Genomic DNA, 24,770 nt, shown 5'->3' with positions numbered 1-24,770 from the left:
TTTACTGGTCTGTTCTGCATCTTTCCTAATGCACTCTCTGTCCATGTATATTGGATGCTTCTAATGTTACTCTTTGACTTTTCATTTTCATTCCAATCCCAAAGAAAGGCAATGCCAAACAATGTTCAAACTACCACACAATTGCACTCATCTCACATGCTGGCAAAGTAATGCTCAAAATTCTCCAAGCCAGGCTTCAATAGTACCTGAACTGTAAACTTCCAGATGTTCAAACTGGATTTAGAAAAGGCAGAGGAACAAGAGACTGAATTGCAAGCTTCTGTTGGATCATAGAAAAAGGAAGAGAGTTCCAGAAAAACATCTACTTTTGCTTTATTGACTATGCCAAAGCCTTTGTGTGGATCACAACAACTGCATAAAATTCTTCAAGAGATGGGAATATCCAACAACCTTACCTGCCTCCTGAGAAACCTATATGCAGGTCAAGAAGCAAAAGTTAGTACAGGACATGGAACAATGGACTAGTTCCAAATTGGGAAAGAAGTAGGTCAAGGTTGTATATTGTCACCCTACTTATTTAACTTATATGCAGAGTACATCATGCGAAATGCCGGGCTGGATGAAGCACAAGCTGGAAGCAAGATTGCTGGGAGAAATATCAATAACCTCAGATATGCAGATGACACCATCCTTGTAGCAGAAAGCGAAGAGGAAGTGAGATTCTTGATGAAATGAAAGAGGAGAGAGAAAACACTGGCTTAAAACTCAACATTCAGAAAACTAAGATCATGGCATCTGGTCCCATTACTTCATGGCAAATAGATGGGGAACAATGGAAACAGTGAGAGACTTTATTTTCTTGGGCTCCAAAATCACTGCAGATGATGCCTGCAGCCATGAAATTAAAAGATGTTTGCTCCTTGGAAGAAAAGCTATGACCAACCTAGACAGCATATTGAAAAGCAGAGACATTTCTTTGCTGACAAAGGTCTGTCTAGTCAAAGGTGTGGTTTTTCCGGTAGTCATGTATGGATGTGAGAGTTGGACCATAAAGAAAGCTGAGCACTGAAGAACTGATGCTTTTGAACTGTGGTGTTGGAGAAGACTCTCGAGAGTCCCTTGGACTGCAAGGAGATCCAACAAGTCAATCCTAAAGAAAATCAGTGCTGAATATTTGTTGGAAAGACTGATGTTGAAGCTGAAGCTCCAATACTCTGGTCACCTAATGTGAAGAACTGACTCATTGGAAAAGACCCTGATGCTGGGAAAGATTGAAGGGAGGAGGAGTAGGGGACGACAGAGGATGAGACGGTTGGATGGCATCACCGGCTCGATGGATATGATTTTGAGCAATCTACGGGAGTCGATTATGGATAGGGAAGCCTGGTGTGCTGTGGTCCACGGGGTGGTAAAGAGTTGCACGTGACTGAGCAACTGAACTAAAGTAAAAATGTTACTTTTATCCTTGTAGTGTTTCACTTTTTGTTTTATTTTTTATGTTTATTTATGTATTTGGATACCTTGGATTTTAGTTGCAGCATGTGTGATCTTTGTCTTGTCATTTGGGATTCTTTGTTGTACTGCATAGATTCTTACATTGAGGTGTGAGGACTCAGTAGTTGTGGTGCCTGGGTTTAGTTGTCCTGTGGCATGTAGGATCTTCATTCCCCGACCAGAGACTGAACCCATGCCCCCCTGCGTTGCAAGCCGGATTCTTAACCACTGAACTACTAGGGAAGACCCTGTAGTGTTTTGTTTTTTGCTTCTATTTGTTTTTTGAGTTCTTCTAGTTTTTATTCCCTATGATCTTTTGCCTCTTTTTTGAATTTTGTAACTCTTCTTTGAGTTCTTTTTAAAAGTGAGGACATTTTGTAAACATGTGTGTATCTTTGTGTGTGTGTGTATTTGAGTCCACATATGAAGACATATGAACACATATGTGAAATATGTGAAAATAGTGAAATATGTGAAATAATGTTTCTGGTAGTCATGTACAGATGTGAGAGTTGGACCATAAAGAAGGCTGAATGCTGAAGAATTGATGCTTTTGAATTGTGGTGCTGGAGAAGACTCTTGAGAGTCCCTTGGACTGCAAGGAGATCAAACCAGTCAATCCTAAAGGAAATCAGTCCTGAATATTCATTGGAAGGACTGTTGCTGAACTGAAACTCCAATACTTTGGCCACCTGATAGGAAGAGCCAACTCACTGGAAAAGACTCTAATGCTGGAAAAGATTGAAAGCAAACAGAGAAGGGGGCAATGGAGGATGAGATGATTAGATAGGATCAATAGACAAGAATTTGCACAGACACCAGGAGACAGTGGAGGGCAGAGCAGCCTGGTATGCTGCGATCCAGGAGGTTGCAAAGAGTTGGACATAACTTAGCAACTGAAAAACAACAACAAATAACTATTTCACTGAGTTCTTCCTCTGTTTCCTTTATTAATCTGTATTTATATGCATTTTTTGGGTTCTCTCCTCTTTTGTTTCTCTCTCTTTTTTTCTTTCGTTTATTTGTAAGTTGGGATAATGACAAGTTTCCTTGAAGATAGAGGTTTAATTTTGGGTTTTCCTGTCTTCCATCAGTTTTGATGGGAGGAAGTGTCATAAACCTGTCTCTATTCTACTATATATTATAATAAATCCTAGGATGATGATGATTCTCTTAGAGATCTGTATAAGGTGCAGAATAAAGCATTGCTTACTTCCTCTATGAGCGTATATGCTCTTATGTGTGTGTGTGTTTATTAAGATGTAAAGAAGATTGTTTGAGCTGAAGTTGGGAAGATGAGCAAGCATTTATTGAGTGGATATTAGGAGGATTATTCCAGACAATGGGGACAGAATGAATAGAAATTTAGGGCCATGAAAGAGTATGGTCCATTTAGAGAACTTCAAGTTCTTTAGCATGGATGGAGTACAGGGAGGCAGTGGGTCAAAGAAAAAAAAAAGCTGGAGAGATAAGGAAGACCAAATTGCCTTGAGTCATTCAGTGGAGCCTAAACTCTATTGTGTTCAGAAGAAGAATATTTGACACTTGACGGTTTTAATCAGGGGATTAGTGTAACATTATCTTATTTTATATTAAAGAGATCACCTTGGGAATAGTTTGGAGGGTGAATTGGAGGTTGTGAAAAACTAGAAGGGAGATCAGTTAGGGTATCATTGGAAAGTCTAAGTAAGTCTAACCATGGTTTGAACTAAGTACCAATGCTAATAGAGAGGAAATGGCCAATATAAGAAGAGTTAAGGGAATAGAAGTTATGTAATTTTCCTGCTAATCTGATGTGAAGAGAGAGGCAAAGTGAAAGAACATATTTGGAGATGACCTTCCAATTACTGGGTTGGATGCAAGTTCCCATTATGTGATGATGTAATTAATCCAGATCAGAACTGAAGATGGTGGTAACAGGTTTTGAGGACAAGATCATGGAGTTCAGTTTTGAGGTGCCTGTGAGACGGCTCAGTGGGGAGTGGATTTAGGAGCTCTAAAGCTTAGGTGAGAGGTCTGGACAGTTGAATCAGAGGTTCTAAGTTGAATCGAAAATCCAGGATGATATTGTTCTGAAAGAACAATGTAATGTGAGCAATGAATAGGATGTAAGGGGTGGAACTTGGGGTAAGTCCTGTAGTTAACAGGAGTTAGCAGATAAGGAGGGCTTCCCAGGTGACACTCCTGCCAGTGCAGGAGACGTAAGACACAGGTTTGATCCCTGGGTTAGGAAGATTACCTGGAGGAGGGCATGGCTACGCACTCCAGTATTCTTGTCTGGAGAATCCCATGGACAGAAGAACCTGGCGGGTTATGGTCTATGGGGTCACACAGAGTCAGACATGACTGAAGCGACTTAGAATGCACACACATGCATGTAGATAAGGAAGAGCTAGCAAAAGACACTGGGGAAGAATGGTCAGAAGGAACCCAGAGGAGAAAGTCTTTTATTTACTATAGAAAAAAATACTGTGTGGGTTAGAAATAGTTAAATATGGCTAACAGGTATATAGTTAGAGTTCTTGGAGAAAATTTTAAAAAATAGTAGTAAAATGGTGGATTTGGATGGTTAGATGGACGATTCTGGCACAGGCTTTTTTTGTTTTTTTTTTTTTTTTGCCTCAAAAAGTGACATTTGTTCAAAGAGTCAAAGAAAAAAAAAGAAAAATGGCAAGATGTCCATCCCTTGGTTCCCTTCCCTCCTCACTTCTGCTGCTTCTTGGCCCCCTCCAAGGTTTGATCCCTGGCTGGCGCTAGGTAGCACAACAACCCCCTTCATGTGAGGTCAGCAACATTAAGGGGCATCTCCTCAGTGGAAGTGTTGTAGAAGGTCTCGATGTCTCAAAGAGTCCTCTTGTCTTCTTCTCTCACCATATTAATAGCCATACTCTTCTGGCCGAAACATCCACCATGAGCAATTCTGTGGATGTAGTTTTCTCTGTTGGTGGGGAAGTCATAGTTGATGACTAAGGAAACTTGCTGTACATCGATGCCTCTGGCCTATGTTAAAAAAGAAAGGAGCTTCAGTGTGTGAATGAGAAAGCACAAGTCTATCCAGAATTAAGCATACATGTACACGGTCAAAGGAAGGCAAAGGAAATAAACATCCCCTTCCCTCAGAAACTGGAGGTTTGCCAGATTTTATTCCAAGTTGCTACTTTCCAAAAGAGGGGCACTAGTGGTCCCCTTCGAAGAGGGAATAAACTTGGATCAGGCTTTTTTTAAAATTAATTTTTATTGGAGTATAATTGCTTTACCACTGTACATGTGTTAGTTTCTGCTATATAGCAAACTGAATCAACTATACATATACATATGTCCCACCCCTGCCTTTTAAAAAATTTCTTTCCCATTTAGGTCACCACAGAGCAGAGTTCCCTATGCTATACAGTAGGGTATCATTAGTTATCTAATATTTTATACATAGTAGTATATATATGTCAATCCCATGAGAATGGGATTCCACCCCTCTTCCCACCTTGGTTTCCAGGTGTCCATTCTCTATGTCAGTGTCTGTATTTCTGTTTTGCAAATAAGTTCATCTGTATCATTTTCTAGATTCTACATATAAGCAATATTATATGATATTTGTTTTTCTCTGACTTACTTCACTGTGTATGACAGTTTCTAGGTCCATCCAAGTCTCTGCAAACTGCACAGTTTTGTTACTTTTTATGGCCCAGTAACATTCCATTGTATACGTACCACATCTTCATATACATTCCTCTGTTGATGAACATTTGGGTTGCTTCCATGTCCTGGCTATTGCAAATAGTGGCACAGACTTTTAAAACTTCTTTTAAGAGAGTATGGAAGAAAGGAAATCCTGGAAGTAGAGAGGAAATCTGGAATTCTCAAAACAGTTGCAAATCACTGGTTTTTGCAAATATATTAATAGATTTATGGAAAAATGAATGTAGTGTTTTCAAAGACTGTGGTTTTGCCTATTATACACAGTGAAGTAAGCCAGAAAGAAAAGCACCAATACAGAATACTAACGCATTTATATGGAATTTAGAAAGATGGTAATGATAACCCTATATGCAAGACAGCAAAAGAGACACAGGTGTATAGAACAGTCTTTTAGACTCTGTGGGAGAGGGAGAGAGTGGGACGATCTGGGAGAATGGCATTGTTTTATCTATTTTGATAAGCAGGGTCTTATTTGTGAGTAATCAGAAAATGAAGAAATGGGACTTTTTTTGGCTTCAAATTGAGGTTGATATGAATTCTGCTTTTTTCTTTTTTTTGCTATTCTCTTTTTTGTTCTCTGCTTTTCAAAAATATCAGACCTTAGGAGAATTCACATACATTTGAGCTGTCTTATAATATTATGGAGTGGAATTGACCCATAGGCCCACTGGACCTGCAGCAACGAAAGCTGCTGTCACTTTCAAGGTGTATATGAAGGGCATGTTACTTCTGCCCTGGTTGTTTAAACTCAATGCTTATAGTGCAAGTTATTCTTGTCCTGGGTGAATCAGTGAAAGCTTCTCTGAGATTTCACATACTAGATTATCTTCTTCTTAGATTTCAACTGGACCAGTTTAGACCTTTGACTTTTTAAATAACAGGCAGGTAAACTTCAAGCTGGGCTTATATGAGATAGGATCTCACTTCTGGTATAATTTTATACAAAATGTCCTTAAGTTGAAAGGCATTGCTACACAGAATAACCATGGGGCATTTTTGTCCTTTCTTCCTACCTGCAATTTTGAAAATGTGTGCCATTGTGAAAAAAGAATGAGCTTTTAGTGTGAACTGTCATTTTATAAAATAACTTAAAATGTGTGGTATCAGAAGAGGGGTAATTAGGTCATCTTACAAAATTCTTATATATATTCTTACTTTTAAGTTAAATCAGAAATTGAATTACAACTTTTTTCTTTATTTTGGAGGGCCATTAGACTAGCCAGCCATTCACAACAAGAAGGACATAAGACCTAAATATAAATAGAATCTGATGTTTTCCTTTGTTTTATTTCATATTAGTTAAGTCATTCATTTGGATTTTTTTTTTTAATCTTTTTTTGCAGCTCTCATTCAGGTTGTATGTGGGGAAAAAAGTTTTATTTTGGTTACTATGAACAGAAGAAACAAATGTTTGAATTTAATTTAATTTGTATTTTCTTATAAAGAATCCATAAAACAATTTTTTTGGGGGGGAGGAGCTCAGTTTGATTATTTTTCAAAAAACACCAGCAAGATTACTATCCAAAGGTTGTTAGAAAGAACTTCAAATGCTTCCAAGAAGCCTTTTAAAGTTTGAATTGTAACCTGCTAAAGATATTTACATTTTATTATAAAATGTGATTTTTTTTTTGCTATATTGAAATCCAGAATTCTTAAAAGTTAAGGAAATAAAAAATTCAGTCTCAGGGATCTGGACATGTGGTACTTTTAATAGTTGTAGCCTTACCACATTGTTGGGGGGCTTCCCTTGTAGCTCAGTCAGTAAAGAATCTGCCTACAGTGCAGGAGACCTGGGTTCGATCCGTGGGTTGGGAAGATCACCTGGAGAAGGAAATGGCAACCCACTCCAGCATTCTTGCCTGGAAAATCCCACGGACAGAGGAGCCTGGTGGGCTTCAGTCCATGGGGTCGCAAAGAGTTGGGAATGTTGGAATATATACATTCTATTGTATTTCCTTTGCTCTGTTTTATTCTTAAAACAAAAGAAAACAAAAATCCTAAAAAAGTCAACCAACCAACCGAACAAAATAAAACAATTGAAGCCCTATCTCTGGAACATACCTCTTATGTCTCACTCTAGAATTGATTTCAAGGGGCTCAAGACTCTTTATGAGGCTGTTTTGCCTTGGGAATTTTTTAGAGTATTTAGGCATGCTGCATTTCTAATTAATGCACATGTAGGCATTAATATGCCTTAGATTTTGAAGTCAAGAGATCCAATGAAATGAGTCACTAGAGGGAAGCTTTGTGTTAAGCCCTTTCATTATGGGAACAAAGAGCAAAAACATTCTTGAATAATAATTACAGGCTCTATAGATGAAAGAGGTATTTTTAACCTAAATGTAGACAAGTAGATTCTACATTCCTACTGAAAAGGGGATAATAATATCAACTAATATTTGTTGAGCTCTTAATAGGTGTCTGAGGCATGGGCTAAGTTATGACTTCTATATGGATTTTTAATTTTAATCTTCAAGATAATTTTGAAGAAGGTACTCTTCAGTTCAGTTCAGTTCAGTTGCTCAGTCGTGTCTGACTCTTTGTGACCCCATGAACGGCAGCACGCCAGGCCTCCCTGTTCATCACCAACTCCTGGAGTCCATCCAAATCCATGTCCATTGAGTTGGTGATGCCATCCAACCATCTTATCCTCTGTCGTCCCCTTCTTCTCCTGCCCTCAATCTTTCCCAGCATTAGGGTCTTTTCAAATGAGTCAGCTCTTTGCATCAGGTGGCCAAAGTATTGGAGTTTCAGCTTCAACATCAGTCCTTCCAATGAACACCCAGGACTGATCTCCTTTAGGATGGACTAATTGGATCTCCTTGCAGTCCAAGGGACTCTCAAGAGTCTTCTCCAACACCACAGTTCAAAAGCATCAATTCTTCGGTGCTCAGCTTTCTTTATAGTCCAACTCTCACATCCATACATGACTACTGGAAAAACCATAGCCTTGACTAGATGGCTGCTTTTTAATATACTGTCTATGTTGGTCATAACTTTCCTTCCAAGGAGTAAGCGTCTTTTAATTTCATGGCTGCAATCACCATTTGCAGTGATTTTGAAGCCCCAAAAAATAAAGTCTGACACTGTTTCCATTGTTTCCCCATCTATTTGCCATGAAGTGATGGGACTGCATGCCATGATCTTCGTTTTCTGAATGTAGAGTTTTAAGCCAACTTTTTCACTCTCCTCTTTCACTTTCATCAAGAGGCTCTTTAGTTCTTCCTCATTTTCTGCCATAAGGGTGGTGTTATTTGCATATCTGAGGTTATTGGTATTTCTTGATTCCAGCTTGTACTTCCTCCAGCCCAGCGTTTCTCATGATGTACTCTGCATATAAGTTAAATAAGCAGGGTGACAATACGCAGCCTTTACGTACTCCTTTTCTGAGGAAGCTGATGTTTAGTGAGGTTCACTAACTTGCCTAAAGTCACCAGTGAGCAGAGCCTAGATTCTCACCCAGACCAGCTTCAAAGCCAGTCCTCTTAATTACTGAGATCCAACGGTGATTAAATGTAGAATTTAAGAATCCTTTTGTAGACAGTGGGAGTGGAGAAGCTGCAGTGGTTCTCACACTGGCTGCTGCGTTGTTGCCCTGCTGAGGGGCTGAGTGGAGCTGAAATCTAGTCCTCCCTCTGCTGGACAAACTGCGGGCCTTCCTGCTAACACCTACAGGGCTTTTTCTAATTGGTCTGCCTGAAAGACTCAGATTTTACTAGTTCACTCAAAGCAAATCTTAATTCTCTAAACCTCTGAGTACTGCTGCCTATATTTCCATTCATTCACAATAATCCTTTGACTCCGACCGGTCTCTTTCTGGTCCACACCTTCCTTGGTTGTCAAATTTCATCTGTCTTTATGTTGTCAACTCTGAAATCTGTATTTTGATCCCAGACTTCTCTCCCAAACTCTACTTTCATATATCTAACTGCCTACTTACTAATAACATCTTTACTTGGATGTCTATTATATATCCTAAATTTGTATGTATCTCAACTCATGTCCCAAACTGGGCTCTTCATCTTCCTGTTCCTCCTGCAGCATCCCTACCTCAGTTAATGGCAATACCATCCTTCCAGTTGCTTCAGACAAAAAACTTAAAGCTATCTTGAATTCTTTTTATCCTATGTTCAATCTGTCCAGAATTCCTATTGGTTCACAATTGTCTACAATCTGACCACTTCTGTTCATTTCTGCTGCCACCAGTCAGGTTTAGGCCATTATTTTCTCTCATTGGGGTCACTACAGAAGTTTCCCAATAGTGTCCCTAATTTTGCTCTTGCCTTCAATATTTCCTTTTCTTCACCAGAGTGATCCTTTCAAAATATAAAACAGATTATGTTTCTCTAGTGTTCAAACCCCTGCATGATGTCTCATGGTTTGATATGATCTGTGGTTCCCCCCCTACCCCCCTTAACTAACTCCATTACCATTCTGAACTTCTCTTTTACTATGCTTTTTTAGTTTACTCCAAGCCACTTACCCTGGCCTCCTTGCTCATCTGCAAACAGTACTCTCCTGTCATTAGGTTTTTTCTCCAGTTGTTATCTCTGCCTAGAATGCTCTTCTCCCAGACCTCTGCTTGGCTAATTTCCTAACCTCCTGAAGTCGTTGCTCAAATGTACTCTTCTCATTGAGGTTAATATTTATCTTATTTAATATTGCAGTCTGCTCCCAACTCTCTTATCACTTACTCTGTTTTACTTTTTCTTTTTTTGCTAGCATGTCTTTTTCTAAGGCACTAAATGATGTTACTGTTATTAGGTTTATTGTTTATGCTCTCTCGTTTCCCATGATTAGCACAAAGTAGAAACAATAAATATAAGTTGAATTAGTGAATAAATGAATGGTGCCCTATAGTCTAGGGGTGCCTCTGATCTCAAATCATTTAGGTCTTATGACTGACCAAAAGGCAAGGTAGAAGAGCTTACACTGATTATTGATCTTAAATAAATACATGGAAAGTATTGTAAAATGTAAGAAGAACATCTGAAAAGAGAGAAATTCAATTATTAGACAATTGCTTGATTTTACTGACTCTGACAAACCTAAGTTCCTTTTGTTCACCAAATGAGTAAAAGATGTGTGTATTTCTTTCTTGACAGGACAAACAATCCAGTAGATGATTGCATTGGAAACATGGAAATGGGGGTTTGGGGTGGGGATGGAGGTACACTTGGAAAATAGCTATGTGTAGACATTATAGTGGACATTTTTAAAATTATAGTTGTCCCCTTTCCATTTGGTTTCACTCTAGCTAAGACTTAATTATACAAAATCAACTGTGATTAAATTATGCAGTAAATCCCCCATGCCCCATTTTCCTTTTCTTTACTTAAACCTGTTTATTGTAATTTAGATGATTTTTTGGTCAATTAACATTTGGTTCCACTCCTTCACATTACTCCTAACCACATTCAGCTAACCCTTCTAAGGGATGCCAATGAGGGAGAGTGAAGCCTACTTTTGTTTTGTACTCAATAGAAATTTTTAATGATAACTAAAATAAATGTTCTCTTTCATGAAGCTATCTCAGTACTTGGAAACCCTTAATTAGTTGCTCACCCTTTCTTCTGATATTTTGGAAGTACAGTGTCAGCTAATATTAACATTTGTAATGATCATGGGATTTTTTTTGTTGTTTAGTCACTAAGTCATGTCCAATTCTTTTGTGACCCCATGGACTGTAGCTTGCCAAGCTCCTCTGTCCATGGGATTTCCCAGGCAAGAATACTGGAGTGGGTTGTCATTTCCTTCTCCAGGGGATCTTACTGACCCAGGGATTGAATCCACATCTCCTGCATTGGCAGGCAGATTCTTTACCACTGAAGATGGTGGGGATTGTGACTTGCTAAAAGTATTTCCCTTTTCTATTTCACTAAATGAGATCCCGAATGGATCTCATGAAGCCCAAAGATACTTTTGGTAGAAGAATTGTTGACACCATCAAAGCACTTTAAATTTGAAGGAAAGAAATCTATTCTCAGATAAAGCCATCAAAGGCATGTGAATGTGTTCAAACACATATGTATGTATGTATGTATGTGTGTGTGTGTTAATATTGTGACAATAATTAGGGCATAGAAAGAACCATGTTAATAGAGATGATGTATAATGATTACTTAGAGAAAAATCACATGAGAAAAGGTCAATAATAAATACTAATAAACATAGGTACATGGAAAAACAGTTTAAGTAATCTTCATAGATATCAATAAATTATGAATTTTGTTGTGTTTTTGAGTACTTAAATTGTTTATTTTCTCATGAATGTAATGCTGAATGTTCACAAAAATAATTTTAATAAAAGGAGTAAAGAAATATATGCAGCGAATAACAACTCTTGCATGGAAACAAGTAAACTTAAGGAAAATTAATAACAGAGAGTATTTGAATGAGGGGGAAACAGAGAGGAAAAGAGAAGTAATTTTGTTGCAGAAGCTTGAAAGTCTTTTCCTAAATGTGGAAGAACTGATGCCTTTTTAATGTACCTCTGTGTTAACTGCATGTTTTAGAAGATTGAGGATAGAACGAAAGAGCAAATCTGACTAAAAGGGCAGAACTTGGTGATATGGAGTGCTAGAAAGTTTGGGTAGTTCTGTCCTTAACATTTGTAGTCAGCAGAATGAAAATATATATGGAGGCCTGCATACCATACTTACATATGTGAAAGCTACAAATAAAGCTAAGAAGTTGCTAAAATAGGTTCTATCCTCTTATCTTTCTGCCTTGAGAACTATACCTCCAAATTGACCTGAAAGATATAGATCTGGATTTAGAATTCTTGTATTCCTTGACGTTTCCTGTTAGAATGAGGTGATGCCCCTGATGGTCAGCTTCCTTTCCTTTCCACTTCTGGCTCTATCTTGTACCTGAGAGGCCTTGGGTACATGCAAATGGACAACTTGCATGTCTGAGCTCCATAATACTCATCAGCAAACAGCTGCCTCTTGGCTACCTCTCAAGTATGGGGATGGGCATGTTGTCATTTGCACTTAGAAGTTTGGGTTGCAGAAAGAGGCTGGCATAGGCATTGAAAGTGGACTTGGACTAAGTAGAGAGTTGGGGGTACTGAGTGTGTCAGAAAGGGTATATATGAGCTCTGGGAAGACACATCACCTTGGTCTCATGGACTCTTCTGAAGCATTAATAGAAAGTGTATCCCCCATGACCTCTCAGAGTTAACTTCACTTAAAAGTGAAATACTTGTTAAACTGAATGAGTTTTAAATTGCTATAAGCTCAATTTAAAGCAAGGAATAAAGTGGAGTAAAGAAAATGCAGGCATATGGACAAAGGCAACCTGGGGAGAAAGGAAGTATCCACATGATACTTTGTTCTGCCTTACAGACTATCCCTGGAGACATCTATTACTGTTGTCAAGAGATTTGTTTTCCTCCCTTAAATTCTGAAAATTGGGGTTTAATCTAGTCTGCTTTGTTTCTAAACCTGAACCTTTCCCACTTTATAAACCTATCTCTAGTGGTTAGAAGTTAAAAAATTTTAGATTTCAACTCAACAAGAGGAAGAGCTTTATAAAAGTAATCACTGGCATCTAATGGTATAGTGAGCATCTCATTTCCCAGTACATTGTTGAAATGAAGGACGCTGTAGGAGGTGTCCTTGAATTGTTTCAGAGATACTTTCTAACTCTTAAAATTTTGTGGATTATGAAGTGCAAATGCCTTGGGTTATAATACCCATACCCTAGCAGGATTTTAGTTTTGGATTCACATTGCATTATGGCTACAAAAGGTTGGTAAAAACTCGTCAGACTTTGACCTTGCTTTGACTTCATTTGCAAAATTCTGCAGTTTGATGCCTATTATTGCCTTGATCTCCAAATCAGTTTCCTCAGTTAACTAGAAAATGTTTTGATACTATACAAAAAGTGATTAGTATGTACAGTGTTAGTATTTTTAATAGTATACTCAATTTTGGAGATGTGATTGTACTTAAATGCTTTCTTAAATTATTAGATTTGTCATAATTGTTTCATTTGAAATTTTTAGCATAATTATCTGTTTTTAATAAGATATATGAAAGAATTATAAATATTAATTATGAGTTTGTCTGATTATAAGTTATTTGAAATCACAATTTTGACTATATGTACAAATTTCTCTGTTGAGTCACTGGAGACAGTCTTTGGCAGAGTCTTATTATTCTCAAGAATACTTTATATATCCATTTTTGTAGTAAGAGAGTCATGGAATGTAGCCATGTGGCATATATTTGGAGAGCAATCAAGATTGCTGGGAGAAATATCAATAACCTCAGATATGCAGATGACACCACCCTTATGGCAGAAAGTGAAGAGGAACTAAAAAGCCTCTTGATGAAGGTGAAAGTGGAGAGTGAAAAAGTTGGCTTAAAGCTCAACATTCAGAAAATGAAGATCATGGCATTCGGTCCCATCACTTCATGGGAAATAGATGGGGAAACAGTGGAAACAGTGTCAGACTTTATTTTTCTGGGCTCCAAAATCACTACAGATGGTGACTGCAGCCATGAAATTAAAAGATGCTTACTCCTTGGAAGGAAAGTTATGACCAACCTGGATAGCATATTCAAAAGCGGAGACATTACTTTGCCAACAAATGTTCGTCTAGTCAAGGCTATGGTTTTTCCAGTGGTCATGTATGGATGTGAGAGTTGGACTGTGAAGAAGGCTGAGCACTGAAGAATTGATGCTTTTGAACTGTGGTGTTGGAGAAGACTCTTGAGAGTCCCTTGGACTGCAAGGAGATCCAACCAGTCCATTCTGAAGGAGATCAGCCCTGGGATTTCTTTGGAAGGAATGATGCTAAAGCTGAAACTCCAGTACTTTGGCCACCTCATGCGAAGAGTTGACTCATTGGAAAAGACTCTGATACTGGGAGAGATTGAGGGCAAGAGGAGAAGGGGACAACAGAGGATGAGATGGCTGGATGGCATCACTGACTCGATGGACGTGAGTCTGAGTGAACTCCGGGAGTTGGTGATGGACAGGGAGGCCTGGCGTGCTGCGATTCATGGGGTCGCAAAGAGTCGGACATGACTGAGCGACTGATCTGATCTGAAGGTTTCTAGGCTCTGTAATATTTGCCTCTATTTAACAAATAATTATTATCTAAGAATTAAATTACATCAAGAAAAGAGCCAATAAGGAAGATTTTTTTTTTTTGTACAGGGTGGTTTTGTTTGTGCATCTCTCTCTGCACATGTATCAGGCATATAGTGTAGGCTTAGTGAAGCACTGATCTTTTCAGTTACATGTACATGAAGAGATCATGATTATCTTTGGATATATATACACTAAAACATTTATGGATCCAGGGGAAGGATTTGAGAGAGTGTGAGAGGCTGAAGGGCAGAGAGATGCTGCTTTTGTGAAACTAAAACAGTGGGATCTGAGAAAGGTAGAAGGAGAATAGGGGTAGACTCTCAGGCAAGGAGTTGGAGTGAACATGGACCCTACCCTGAGATTCTGACTTCCCTTAGGGGTTGGAGGCAGAGGTATAGAAAAAAGAACACTACTCTTTCCTAGAATCCCTGAGATTGAGAGGAGTGTTGAAAGGACTGATTCTGGGATAAAAATGATTTCATGAAAATGTGTCATTCTTTCTTTCACTTATTCATCTATCTCCATAGTCCATTTGTAAAACCAAAACCAACCTTGGTTTTACGAATGGACTTTGTAAGAAAATAAGAAACTTGGAAGAAAGTCTGGAAGAAACTTTGAAAGAAAATAGGCAACAACTAAATGGAAAGATTTGTGCATTGATAGTAACACACACTTCTATAGACTATAATAGTTTATAGGCTAATAATAAGCCAAGTTATATATAGTATAGATGTGTTTCTTACTGTTATCTTGTGAACCTTCAGTAAATACTTGCTGAAAGATTATTGACTGTGAATAAGTTAATATAGATTTGTGGGCTTAGAAATTTGGGTAATAGTCTTCATGGCTGATGTATTACTTTGAATATGTTATGAAATTCTATACATGGTCACTTGCTATATATGTATTCTTATTAAAAAATCTCACTGAACCAACATTTAAGATTTATATTAAGGTCTGAAAGAATGGTTTGCAATGTTTTTCGTATTTTGTCTTGCCCAAATATGAAGATTTGTCTTTCTTTTTATAATAACGATGCCAATTTATGTTAGTTTCTTTTCTGTAAAGGAAAGTAAATTGCCCAAAACATTCTTCTTCAAATCAAAACCCTCAAATGATTCCCCAAATAGAGAGATGTATCATGTCTTCCAAAGTCCTACCTGATTCCTCATCTGAATGATCATTAACAACAGGCAAAATATGGGCTCTAGCTGCCTTAGTGCTTGTGATTTCGTGGAAGTCAAAGCATGTGTTTGCTGCAAGATATCTCTCACCAACTCAGCCATTCTTTTTTTAGTTAAGACTCCTGATCAAATGCAAACTCACCTTGGCTGGGTTACAATTTTAGTCATGAACAAACCAGCATAAATTAATTTGTTAGCGGACCCAAGCCCAGAAACATGACCTGAGAAAACAGTTGGGGAATATCTTGTATCTCTGTTGGTGGACTTGGCACCTTTGTCCTCTGAGGGCTACAGCTGATAGCAGGAGGAGGCGCTTGAATACTAAGCACACATATGCTATGATTTTCATTAGTGCTTTCCTCTAGAAAGTATTTTTTCTTTATTAGTAAATGTCTTTTTGTTTTTGTGCACAGGCAGCATGTCAGCTGAAACACCAATCACACTGAGTATCAATCCTCAGGATCTGCGGGTCCAGACATTCACTGTAGAGAAACTACTGGAGCCTCTCATAATCCAGGTATTGATAACATGGAAATTGCAATGAATAGTAACTGCAAAAGTACTAAGAACATAGGAAAAATAAATAATGGAAAGATTTGATTTTTATAGAATGATATGTTATCCAAAATTGTCTTTTAAGATGTTTTAAAGTGTACGAAGGTATCTAGTTAGTAATAATAATGAGAACATTCTGAAAGTTCCTCCCCAGATTCTCTTTAAAAAGCAAAAAAGTAATAATATGCATATGCGGTTTTGAAAGTACCTTTATGCAAATTATCTTGTTCAATTGTCATGAAAACTGAGTAAGGCAGGCAGCATGGTTAAAACCATTCTTATTACACGGAAGAGGAAACAGCTAGAAACAGCCTAGAGAATTTCAGTGACTTGCCTCAGAGCACATGGTGGCTCATCTGTCAAATAGGAAATTATTTTAAAATACCAAAATGTATGAAAAAAGCAGATATTTAAGTTATTCTATGATAAAATCTTTCCATAAAGTGAATAATTCCTTGATAATAGGCATAATGATTCTCTGACTTTATTATGTAAGCCCAGGTTTTATTTATTGGCTTTTCTTAGAGCAGAGCTTGGAGAAACTTACACTATAGTATAGATTTAAATTTTTTGTTTTTAACCCCAAATTTGTGAGAAAACTCCTCTTTAGGCTTACCTTCCATCATACCCCCTAAGACAAATTGTCCCTTTTTCTAAGGCCTTGAAGTACTCTAGGGTTTCTTAAGTGAGAAATGACACTGACCTTACCTCTGATTTAAACATTTTCTGCTTGTCTTCTTTGTGAGGTGGATGGTGGGGAGGAGAGTAGCTCTAAGAATAAGCTTTGTACATATTTTTACTTAGCATATCTCCTACTGGAAAGATGATTTAAAACATGTGCCTCACTGATGATAGCTTAATCATGAACTTTGGCAGTTTATAAGACACTAATATCTGGTATGAAATTGATATTAGATGACTCTGAAACTTCACTGAAGTCCCTGTCTTTGCCACCCACAGAATGGTCTCATGTTAAAAAGAGAATTTTTGTACAACAAAATTATTTGCCCAAGCTCTTGATTTTCATTATAATGGGATTCTCCTTACAAAAAACCAGTACATTTCAAAGTCAGAGTCATTAATTTGGATTTGATGAACAACCTTCTTGTCACTTTGATCATGTGTTACCTATCAATACAATAAAAAATTCCATTAAATTAAAGATTTTTTACTAGAATAACATCATACTAAATATCTCATCACATTCTTTTTTTCAGAGTGTTTAATTTGAAATTGTTACATTGTTTATTTTAAGCATGTAATATAGTCTCTGATTATAGTGGAAAACATTCCAAAAGAAGTTAATGATCTTTAAGTTCATAATGCCACCAGATAAAGTTATCATTTAGTAATCCCATTAAAAAAGTCTCACCTTTCGTCATTATTTATCTTCATGTTATATTCCTTTGCTTTCAAGGTTCCACAGAAATTACTTACCATCTCAGTATATAACTCTGTCAAAATTACATTTTAATTTTTGGAGTAATTGGTCATAGATATTATTATGTCACTCTGACTTCTAAATTCATTGATTCATAAATCTTTATTCTGCTCTTTTTATAGTTACCAGTCTTTCCGACCAAACTTGATTTATCTTTAATCTATTTTTTTTCTTTTGGGTACAGGTAAATCACTAGGTCATTTTGCAGGGATGTTCAGGCTGGAATATATTTCAGTCATTCACTTTCATTTTCTATGTGTGATAACTTACACAGTTGCATCCTTCTGTAATAAATTCCCCCAATGGATCAGAAATAATTTTTTTCTCAGCAATTACATTTTTATGATTGCAACTGTAGGCATCTGTACTTTATCACTTTCAAGATCCAAGTTTGGCAATTCAGTGCAGAAAGTCTATTTATGCAGAACTGCGATTAAAAGAATTTACATCTCTATGTTGTATACTCTCTGAAGGAGATATAAACTGCTAAAGCATGCTACAGTTGTTACATAATGGACCCATCTATAATCTTATTTGCCACAGAATATAATTTTCTATGTGTCAGATTCATGTAGAATGTGAGCTAGAACAATTAATTTAAAATCTCTTAAGAACAATAACAAGCTCCTCATAATGTTATCTCCAATGAAGACAGAAGATCTTTTGGGGGGGGCAAAGGTTCAAATATATTTTCTGACATAAATATATTTCATGTTTTCAAGTGGTAAATATAGAGTTAGATCAATAGTAATAAACATTATCGCTGTCTCTCACTTCTAACTCTTGTAGGACCTCTTAGCCTTTTCGTGGTTTCCACTTCGATAGTGTTTCACATCTATTTCTGGGAGTCCCTTAGGGATGGCTTTTGTATACTCTATAATATGCATTGGGTCAAGTTTATGAATATCTGCTCAATTTTTAATCAGTCAGCATAAGCTAGGCTATGCTATAATAAAGCAACCTCCAAATCTCTTGAGGCTTCACTTCAGTTCAGTCACTCAGTCGTGTCCAACTCTTTGTGACCCCATGAACTGCAGCATGCCAGGACTCCCTGTCCATCACCAGCTCCCGGAGTCTACCAAAACCCATGTCCATTGAGTCGGTGATGCCATCCAACCATCTCATTCTCTGTCATCCCCTTCTTCTCCTGCCCTCAATCTTTCCCAGCATTAGGGTCTTTTCAAATGAGTCAGCTCTTCGCATCAGGTGGCCAAAGTATTGGAGTTTCAGCTTCAACATCAGTCCTTCCAATGAACACCCAGGACTGATCTCCTTTAGGATGGACTGGTTGGATCTCCTTGCAGTCCAAGGGACTCTCAAGAGTCTTCTCCAACACCACACTTCAAAAGCATCAATTCTTCAGTGCTCAGCTTTCTTTATAGTCCAACTCTCACATCCATACATGACTACTGGAAAAATAATGTCTCTGCTTTTTAATATGCTGTCTAAGTTGGTCATAACTTTCCTTCCAAGGAGTAAGCATCTTTTAATTTCATGGCTGCAATCACCATCTGCAGTGATTTTGGCTTAACAAAGGTTCATTTCCTGCTCAAGCTACATGTTTAAAGTGAATTGGCTGGGAGGTCTCTGCTTTAATTCAGGCACTCAGAGACACAGGCTAATGTATATTCCATCTCATATTTATTTCCACTATGGTTACAACAGGGAAAGGGAACACTATGAATCATGCAAGGGCTCCTAAATTGTCCACCTGGATGTGACATATGTCAGTTCCATTCACATTGCTTTTGTCAAAGCAAGTCATGTGGTCAGTGGGGATGCTAGATGTGTGATCTTGTTCTGTGCCCAGGAGGATGGGAATATTTGTGAACAGCCCTGAAAACCATTATTTTTCCATTGCTTCCTTTTCAGGGGTTCTTTTTTCGTTAAGTCTCCATCTGATTAGTCACCTTTCCACTCTGATCACATCTGACCTTATCAGGGTGGGCAATGACTTATTGACAGGAAGTTGGCAAGAAGCCGGTGAGGCAGTCTGGCATGAGAGCTCTGCCTCTGGGGTATGATGGTAAATTGGTCCTATTGCCATCCTCTCTTTTGGGAATTGACTTTGGGTATAGTTAAGCAGTTACCCAGCATTAAACAGTTATATCATGTGCAAAGCTGAGCAACACACAGAAAGAAGTAGAGATATGGAGGAGAGTTCTGTTGGAGCAATTTTCAAGTTTGGATCCACACACTGATGCTGTTGAGGGACAATAAGGTTTCCTAGCTCCCATGGTTTTAATGGATCCGTCCAATTTCCAAACCACAAACTAGTCTCAAAATAATACTCTAGCCTCTGTGGGGCCTCACAGTTTCCGGTTTCCTTGAGCATCTACCGTATAGCCCTGATGCTTGTCTTCCTTTGTCAGCTGATTCCCTGGCCTCCTACCTCTTCATCAGTGGCTGAAACTTCAGAAGAAGTTCCATTAGTGGCAGTAATCAAGGGTTCTTGTAATGGCCTTCACTTACTTATTATAGGAGATTTTCCTGTAAAGCTTCTCTTCTGCTCTTCCCTTCATCTCCAGTTTTTGAAGTCTCTGATGTTTGACTCATCAGTTCTCCCAAACTAGCCTGGTTTCCTCTAGTAGATGTGTAGAAGGTAACTGCCAAAGATGCCCATTTTTAAGACTGGAAATGGACATGCCAAGGTCTCAGTACCTCTAAATTTTCAAAGTAGCAGAATGACACTGGGCTTTTTCAGAAGAGGAGAAAATACCTTTCTTCCAAACTGTGCTTCACTCTGTCACATATGCCCCAATTAATTATGTGTACCTAGAATCACATGAAATTCCTGTGAGAACAGCCCCTTTCAGCTTTTCCCCTAATTTCTCTCTTCTCCTTGTCTTAAGTGTCTAGATGACAAACTAGACACTAATTCTTTTTCTAAGCACCATGTGTTTCTTTCCTCTTTGACTTCTATGGAGGACTTCTCTGATATACCCCAGTCTAGATGTTGATGCCCAAAGGGTTTATTTCCATTGTTCTACAGAGAGATTTGATTGACTTCCAGGTAGCAGGGAGAGGACCTCCTTTGGCTTCTTAGCGTCCTAGAATATAATTTCCTTTGTTTCTTGCAGAAAAGTTTTCATTTGTCTGTGGTTGTTTTCTGTCATTTTAGGGGCCATTTTGAATGAGCATGATGCCTTTTACTTATTATATTTCTTTGATTTTATCTCCAAGCTTCTTTTTTTTTTTTTTTTTTTTTGCATCCTTGCTGATTATCCTATCAATAGAATTCATGTCAAAATTAATCTTGAAGGTTCCAACAAAATCTCAAAGACAAGGCTGAGCACATATAGTGTTCTTGTAATATTACTTTAAAAGCAAATATTGGAGTTTTGACTATAATCTTAACAAGTAACCTTGAAAGTTAGTAAATTAAATATCTTTTAAGTACTTACATGTGCAAAGCATAATAAGTATAAAGATGTTATTTGTATGATGGGATGAAGAAATAAACTTAATTCTGCCTCTTTAATGTTTTAAATTTTAAGATAATCAGTATAGTTGAGTTGTTTCTTATAAAGTGAATTCTTCAATTTCTGCATTCTCTTACTGCTGGAAAACTGCTCCCATGGGAAAGTTGTTAGGCTACAATATTCCTTGAGAAACAAAATAGTTGAGAAAAAAGAAGCCACTTCTTAAAATAAGGATAAGAAAAAATAGTAGCTGATTAAAATAGCTCAAGTCCATGGGAATGTGCATGGTAAACATGCAAGGGAGACCCCCCCACCCCCACCAGAACTTTTTAGCTTTGAACTTAGCTGTGGACAGATATCTGTCTCTGAACATACTTCGCTTCCTCTCAGCTTGCTTCCTAGACCTTTTATTCTATCAGACTCTACTGTTGTTGCTTTGTTGTTCTGGGTTCTCTGATTACGTCTGATCTACTTCACTTCTGTTAATACTTTTTCTTTCAATCTTTTTCTCCACAAATTCTGATTGATCTCACAGATATCCACTTCCAGTTTAGCTGTGAAATAAGATCTTTTTCTTATAAACTGGTTGTATAGGCAACCAGGTGGTATAGACTGATAAGTCCAGGTCCACTTGTCTTAGTAGAAATGGCTAGATTGATGGGAGCAATTGTGATTCAGCTGTCCATATACCCCAGATGTCCATATACTCCAAGATGTGGACGTTTTCACTGCTTATGGTATGATTCTGCCCTTCATAGAATCCCCTAGTCTGTTTTAGAACACTCAGCTTGTCCCAGAAGATATTGCTGCAGCTTGACACCTCCATATCGCTAGACCAGTGGTTGGTAAACTTCTTCTGTGCCCGGGTCCAGATAGTAGTTTCAGCTTTGATAGCTGTGTGGTTAGGCCATTCAAGATGGGTGTTCTCTGCTTTCTGTAGACCCTCCTTCTTGACCAGTCCCTGATTCACTCACATTAGATCCAATCCTCTTAATTATAGGGCTTAATTAGCCCTTGTTAACTGAGAATCTCACCTGACATCAGTTCCCCACATAAACAGTGGCCTCCTTCTCCCCCCAGTAGCGAAGACTGCTGCCATGTCCTGCCCACTGTATGCTGTAAAGGGTGGGGTGTTTCTCCAGGAACTTTTGTGTAAGATCTTTCTGACCAATAAACCATTGATGTCTTTGTCCCTGTCTACTGACTTTTTATTCAGTCTGGAGGATGGGTAACTACAAGGCTTGCTGGCCTGTGGTGTGCAGCCCAATAACAGCCATAGATTCTCTGTTATAACTACTCTTCTGTTTTAGTTTGAAAGCAGCCATAGACAATATATAAACAAGTGGATGTGACTGTGTTCCAATAAAACATTATTTGCAGAAAAAGGTAAGTGGCAAGATCTGGCTCTTGGTACTTAATTTGCAGACCCCTGCTTTAGACTGACCATTTTCTCATGGAGATACTCTGCACTCACACTGGTTAAGGAAGGAAAAGAAATGTGCAATGTCTCACACACAGTTGAGAGCCCTTGTGAGATAAATTATGATGGAGTGGTTGGTGGCTAAGCCCTGTGAGAGACACAAAAGCCTCACTGGGGGAAGAGTACTAACTAGGCAATTCAGAAAATTTCTCTTAGTGTTGAGCTCCTGTTAGCCCAGTGGTTTTTAACCCTGACTGCACATTAAATTCACCTGGGGGAGCTTATAAACCTCCCAGCGCTCAGGCCACACAGGAAACTAATTAAATCAGAATCTTTGGGAGTAGGACTAGGTAGTAATTTTTAAAGCTCCCAGGTGATTACAGTGTGAAAATTGCCAGCCTGGCAATTATATCAGCCAGTGGTGAGCATGGTTCTGCTTCCTGGAGCAAAGCTTGCCCCCGAATGGTGCCCCTTCTTTGTCTTTCTAATAGGGTTGGATAGTGTCCATCTTGAATAAATTTGTAAGGAATTCCTGGGGGAACCTCCTTTATCAGCTCTGTTTGTGATATGCTTAGTTCTCCTAGATCCCAGTGGGGCTATTAGTAGCAGCTCTAGGAAAATTACTGCAGCTGAGAGGTGGGATCCATGTTCTGCAGCTATCCTTTATCCAGCAAGCCACTATGTTATGGATCTATGCATGGATTAGATTATAGTGTTTTGGTATTAGATTATGGTGATATAGATCTATGTATGGATTAGATTATGGTGGACGCTAGGATTCTGAGTACCCAAGGCATGTTTTGTTTGCCAGTGTTAGGTGGAGGAAGTGCAAATGAGGGAAGAGATTCATAATGCACAAGTCTGAAATTACAGTGTGGTATTACATCACACGAAGTTTACCTTTACAATTACCTGTAACCAGTTTTTCTCAACCTTAGCTGCAAAAGGGCATCACTTGAGGAACTTATAAACATCCTGATATCCCCAGCCTACAGCTAAGCCAATCAAATCAGAATATCTGGAGTAGGATCCCATTAACAGTATTTTTGAAAGCCTCTCAGGCTTTGTGGTTAGTCTCATGCCAAGTGATAATGTTCTACCCAGAAATTTTTGCTGCTGCCAGAGTGTGGTCCATGGACTGCCAGTATCAGGCTCATTTAGAAACTCTTAAAAAATGCAGAACCCTGCCCTAGATCCACTGAATCAAATATGTACACACTACTATATTTAAAATGGATAACCAATAAAGACCTATTGTATAGCACTTGGAATTCTGCTCAATGTTATGTGCCAGCCTGGATGGGAAGCGGGTTTGGGGGAGAATGGATACATGTATGGCTGAGTCTCTTTGCTGTTCACCTGAAACTACCACAACATCGTTAATCAGCTATGCCCCATACAAGATGTTTTTGGTGTTAAAAAATATAAAAAGAAAAACTATAGACCGTGAAAAGAAAAGGTATATTAAATCACCAACTAGAAATATATTCTTTGTTCTACTAAAAAAAAATATATATATATGGTATAATAAGATCCCATGTTATTTGCATCACTTTAAAGTTTGAGAAGCTAGTGTAGGAGACTGTAAATTTCAAATTTAAATAGCAACCTGTGTAGCCAGAGTTGAAAACCACTGCTCTGTATCTTTAGTTACCTGCTGGTGTGTACATGGTGAAGTCACCAGGAGAGTCCTAACTGATACTCATTCATTGCTCTGCAGTTGAGTCTTTGAAGGGGATTTCTTAGTGATTGTCTTGTGTGACCAGTGCATTTCTTCTTAAGAAGATTTACCTTTCTCACATTTTGACTTAGACTTAGCCACCCTCACTCCCTTCTCTCTCCAAGCCTGTGGTTAGTCTCATGCCAAGTGATAATGTTCTACCCAGAAATTGGCTTTTGGACACTAGGAAGCATGGCCTGAGAAATGACATTTTCAAGAGCTGGTGCTTCTTCTTTAGGATGTTTGGAACCATGACACAGTTTGTCTCGGCATATATATATATATACACACACATATATACACACACACACACACACACATATATATATATAATCTCTGGGAAAGTTGCTTAACTTTGTTATAGCTGAGTTCGTATATTCAGGTGACCTTTGGACAATGCAGGGGTTAGGAGTACATACCTTCTGTGCAATTGAAAATCTGCATATAACTTACAGCTGGCTCTCTGCATCTGAGATTCCTAGGTATTCATGGTTCCACAGCTGTGGATTCAGGCAGCCTCAGATGTAGTATTTACTACTGAAATAAATCCACATTTGAGTGGACACTTGTAGTTCAAACCTGTGTTGTTTAAGGGTCAACTGTACATATATATATATATATATATGTATATATTCACAGTACTGAATGCTCTGTAAATTAAGGCTTAACAAATGTGGTTGTGATTTTCATGAGTTTTTTTCTTTTAGGAAACAATTTGCATTCTCAACCCTGACTTGCAAGATACTGCAGTTCTTCAGTTTAGACACATTTTTCT

At 38.1% G+C, this 24,770-nt stretch overlaps 1 protein-coding gene and 1 non-coding gene across 4 annotated transcripts in view; one reads left to right on the top strand and one right to left on the bottom strand.

Moving 5' to 3' along the window:
• The window catches only part of CTNNA3 (catenin alpha 3), a 1,922,732-nt gene that overhangs the window by 40,746 nt on the left and 1,857,216 nt on the right, over window positions 1-24,770 (top strand). For all 3 annotated transcript variants that reach the window (XM_025285111.3, XM_025285110.3, XM_044942168.2), the window contains exon 2: window positions 15,851-15,954. In XM_025285111.3, coding sequence (XP_025140896.3) covers window positions 15,856-15,954 — 99 coding nt within the window. In that variant the 5' untranslated portion in view covers window positions 15,851-15,855. The remainder of the gene's footprint in view (window positions 1-15,850; window positions 15,955-24,770) is intronic.
• On the bottom strand, window positions 4,524-4,666 carry LOC112584803. Its single transcript, XR_003109201.1, has one exon. It is a non-coding gene; the product is annotated as a small nucleolar RNA SNORA67 (small nucleolar RNA).

Source organism: Bubalus bubalis, chromosome 4, assembly GCF_019923935.1.
Source record: "Bubalus bubalis isolate 160015118507 breed Murrah chromosome 4, NDDB_SH_1, whole genome shotgun sequence".
NCBI lineage: Eukaryota > Metazoa > Chordata > Mammalia > Artiodactyla > Bovidae > Bubalus > Bubalus bubalis.
The sequence above is the reverse complement of the archived record's forward strand: the minus strand, read 5'-3'. Positions and strand labels throughout refer to the sequence as shown.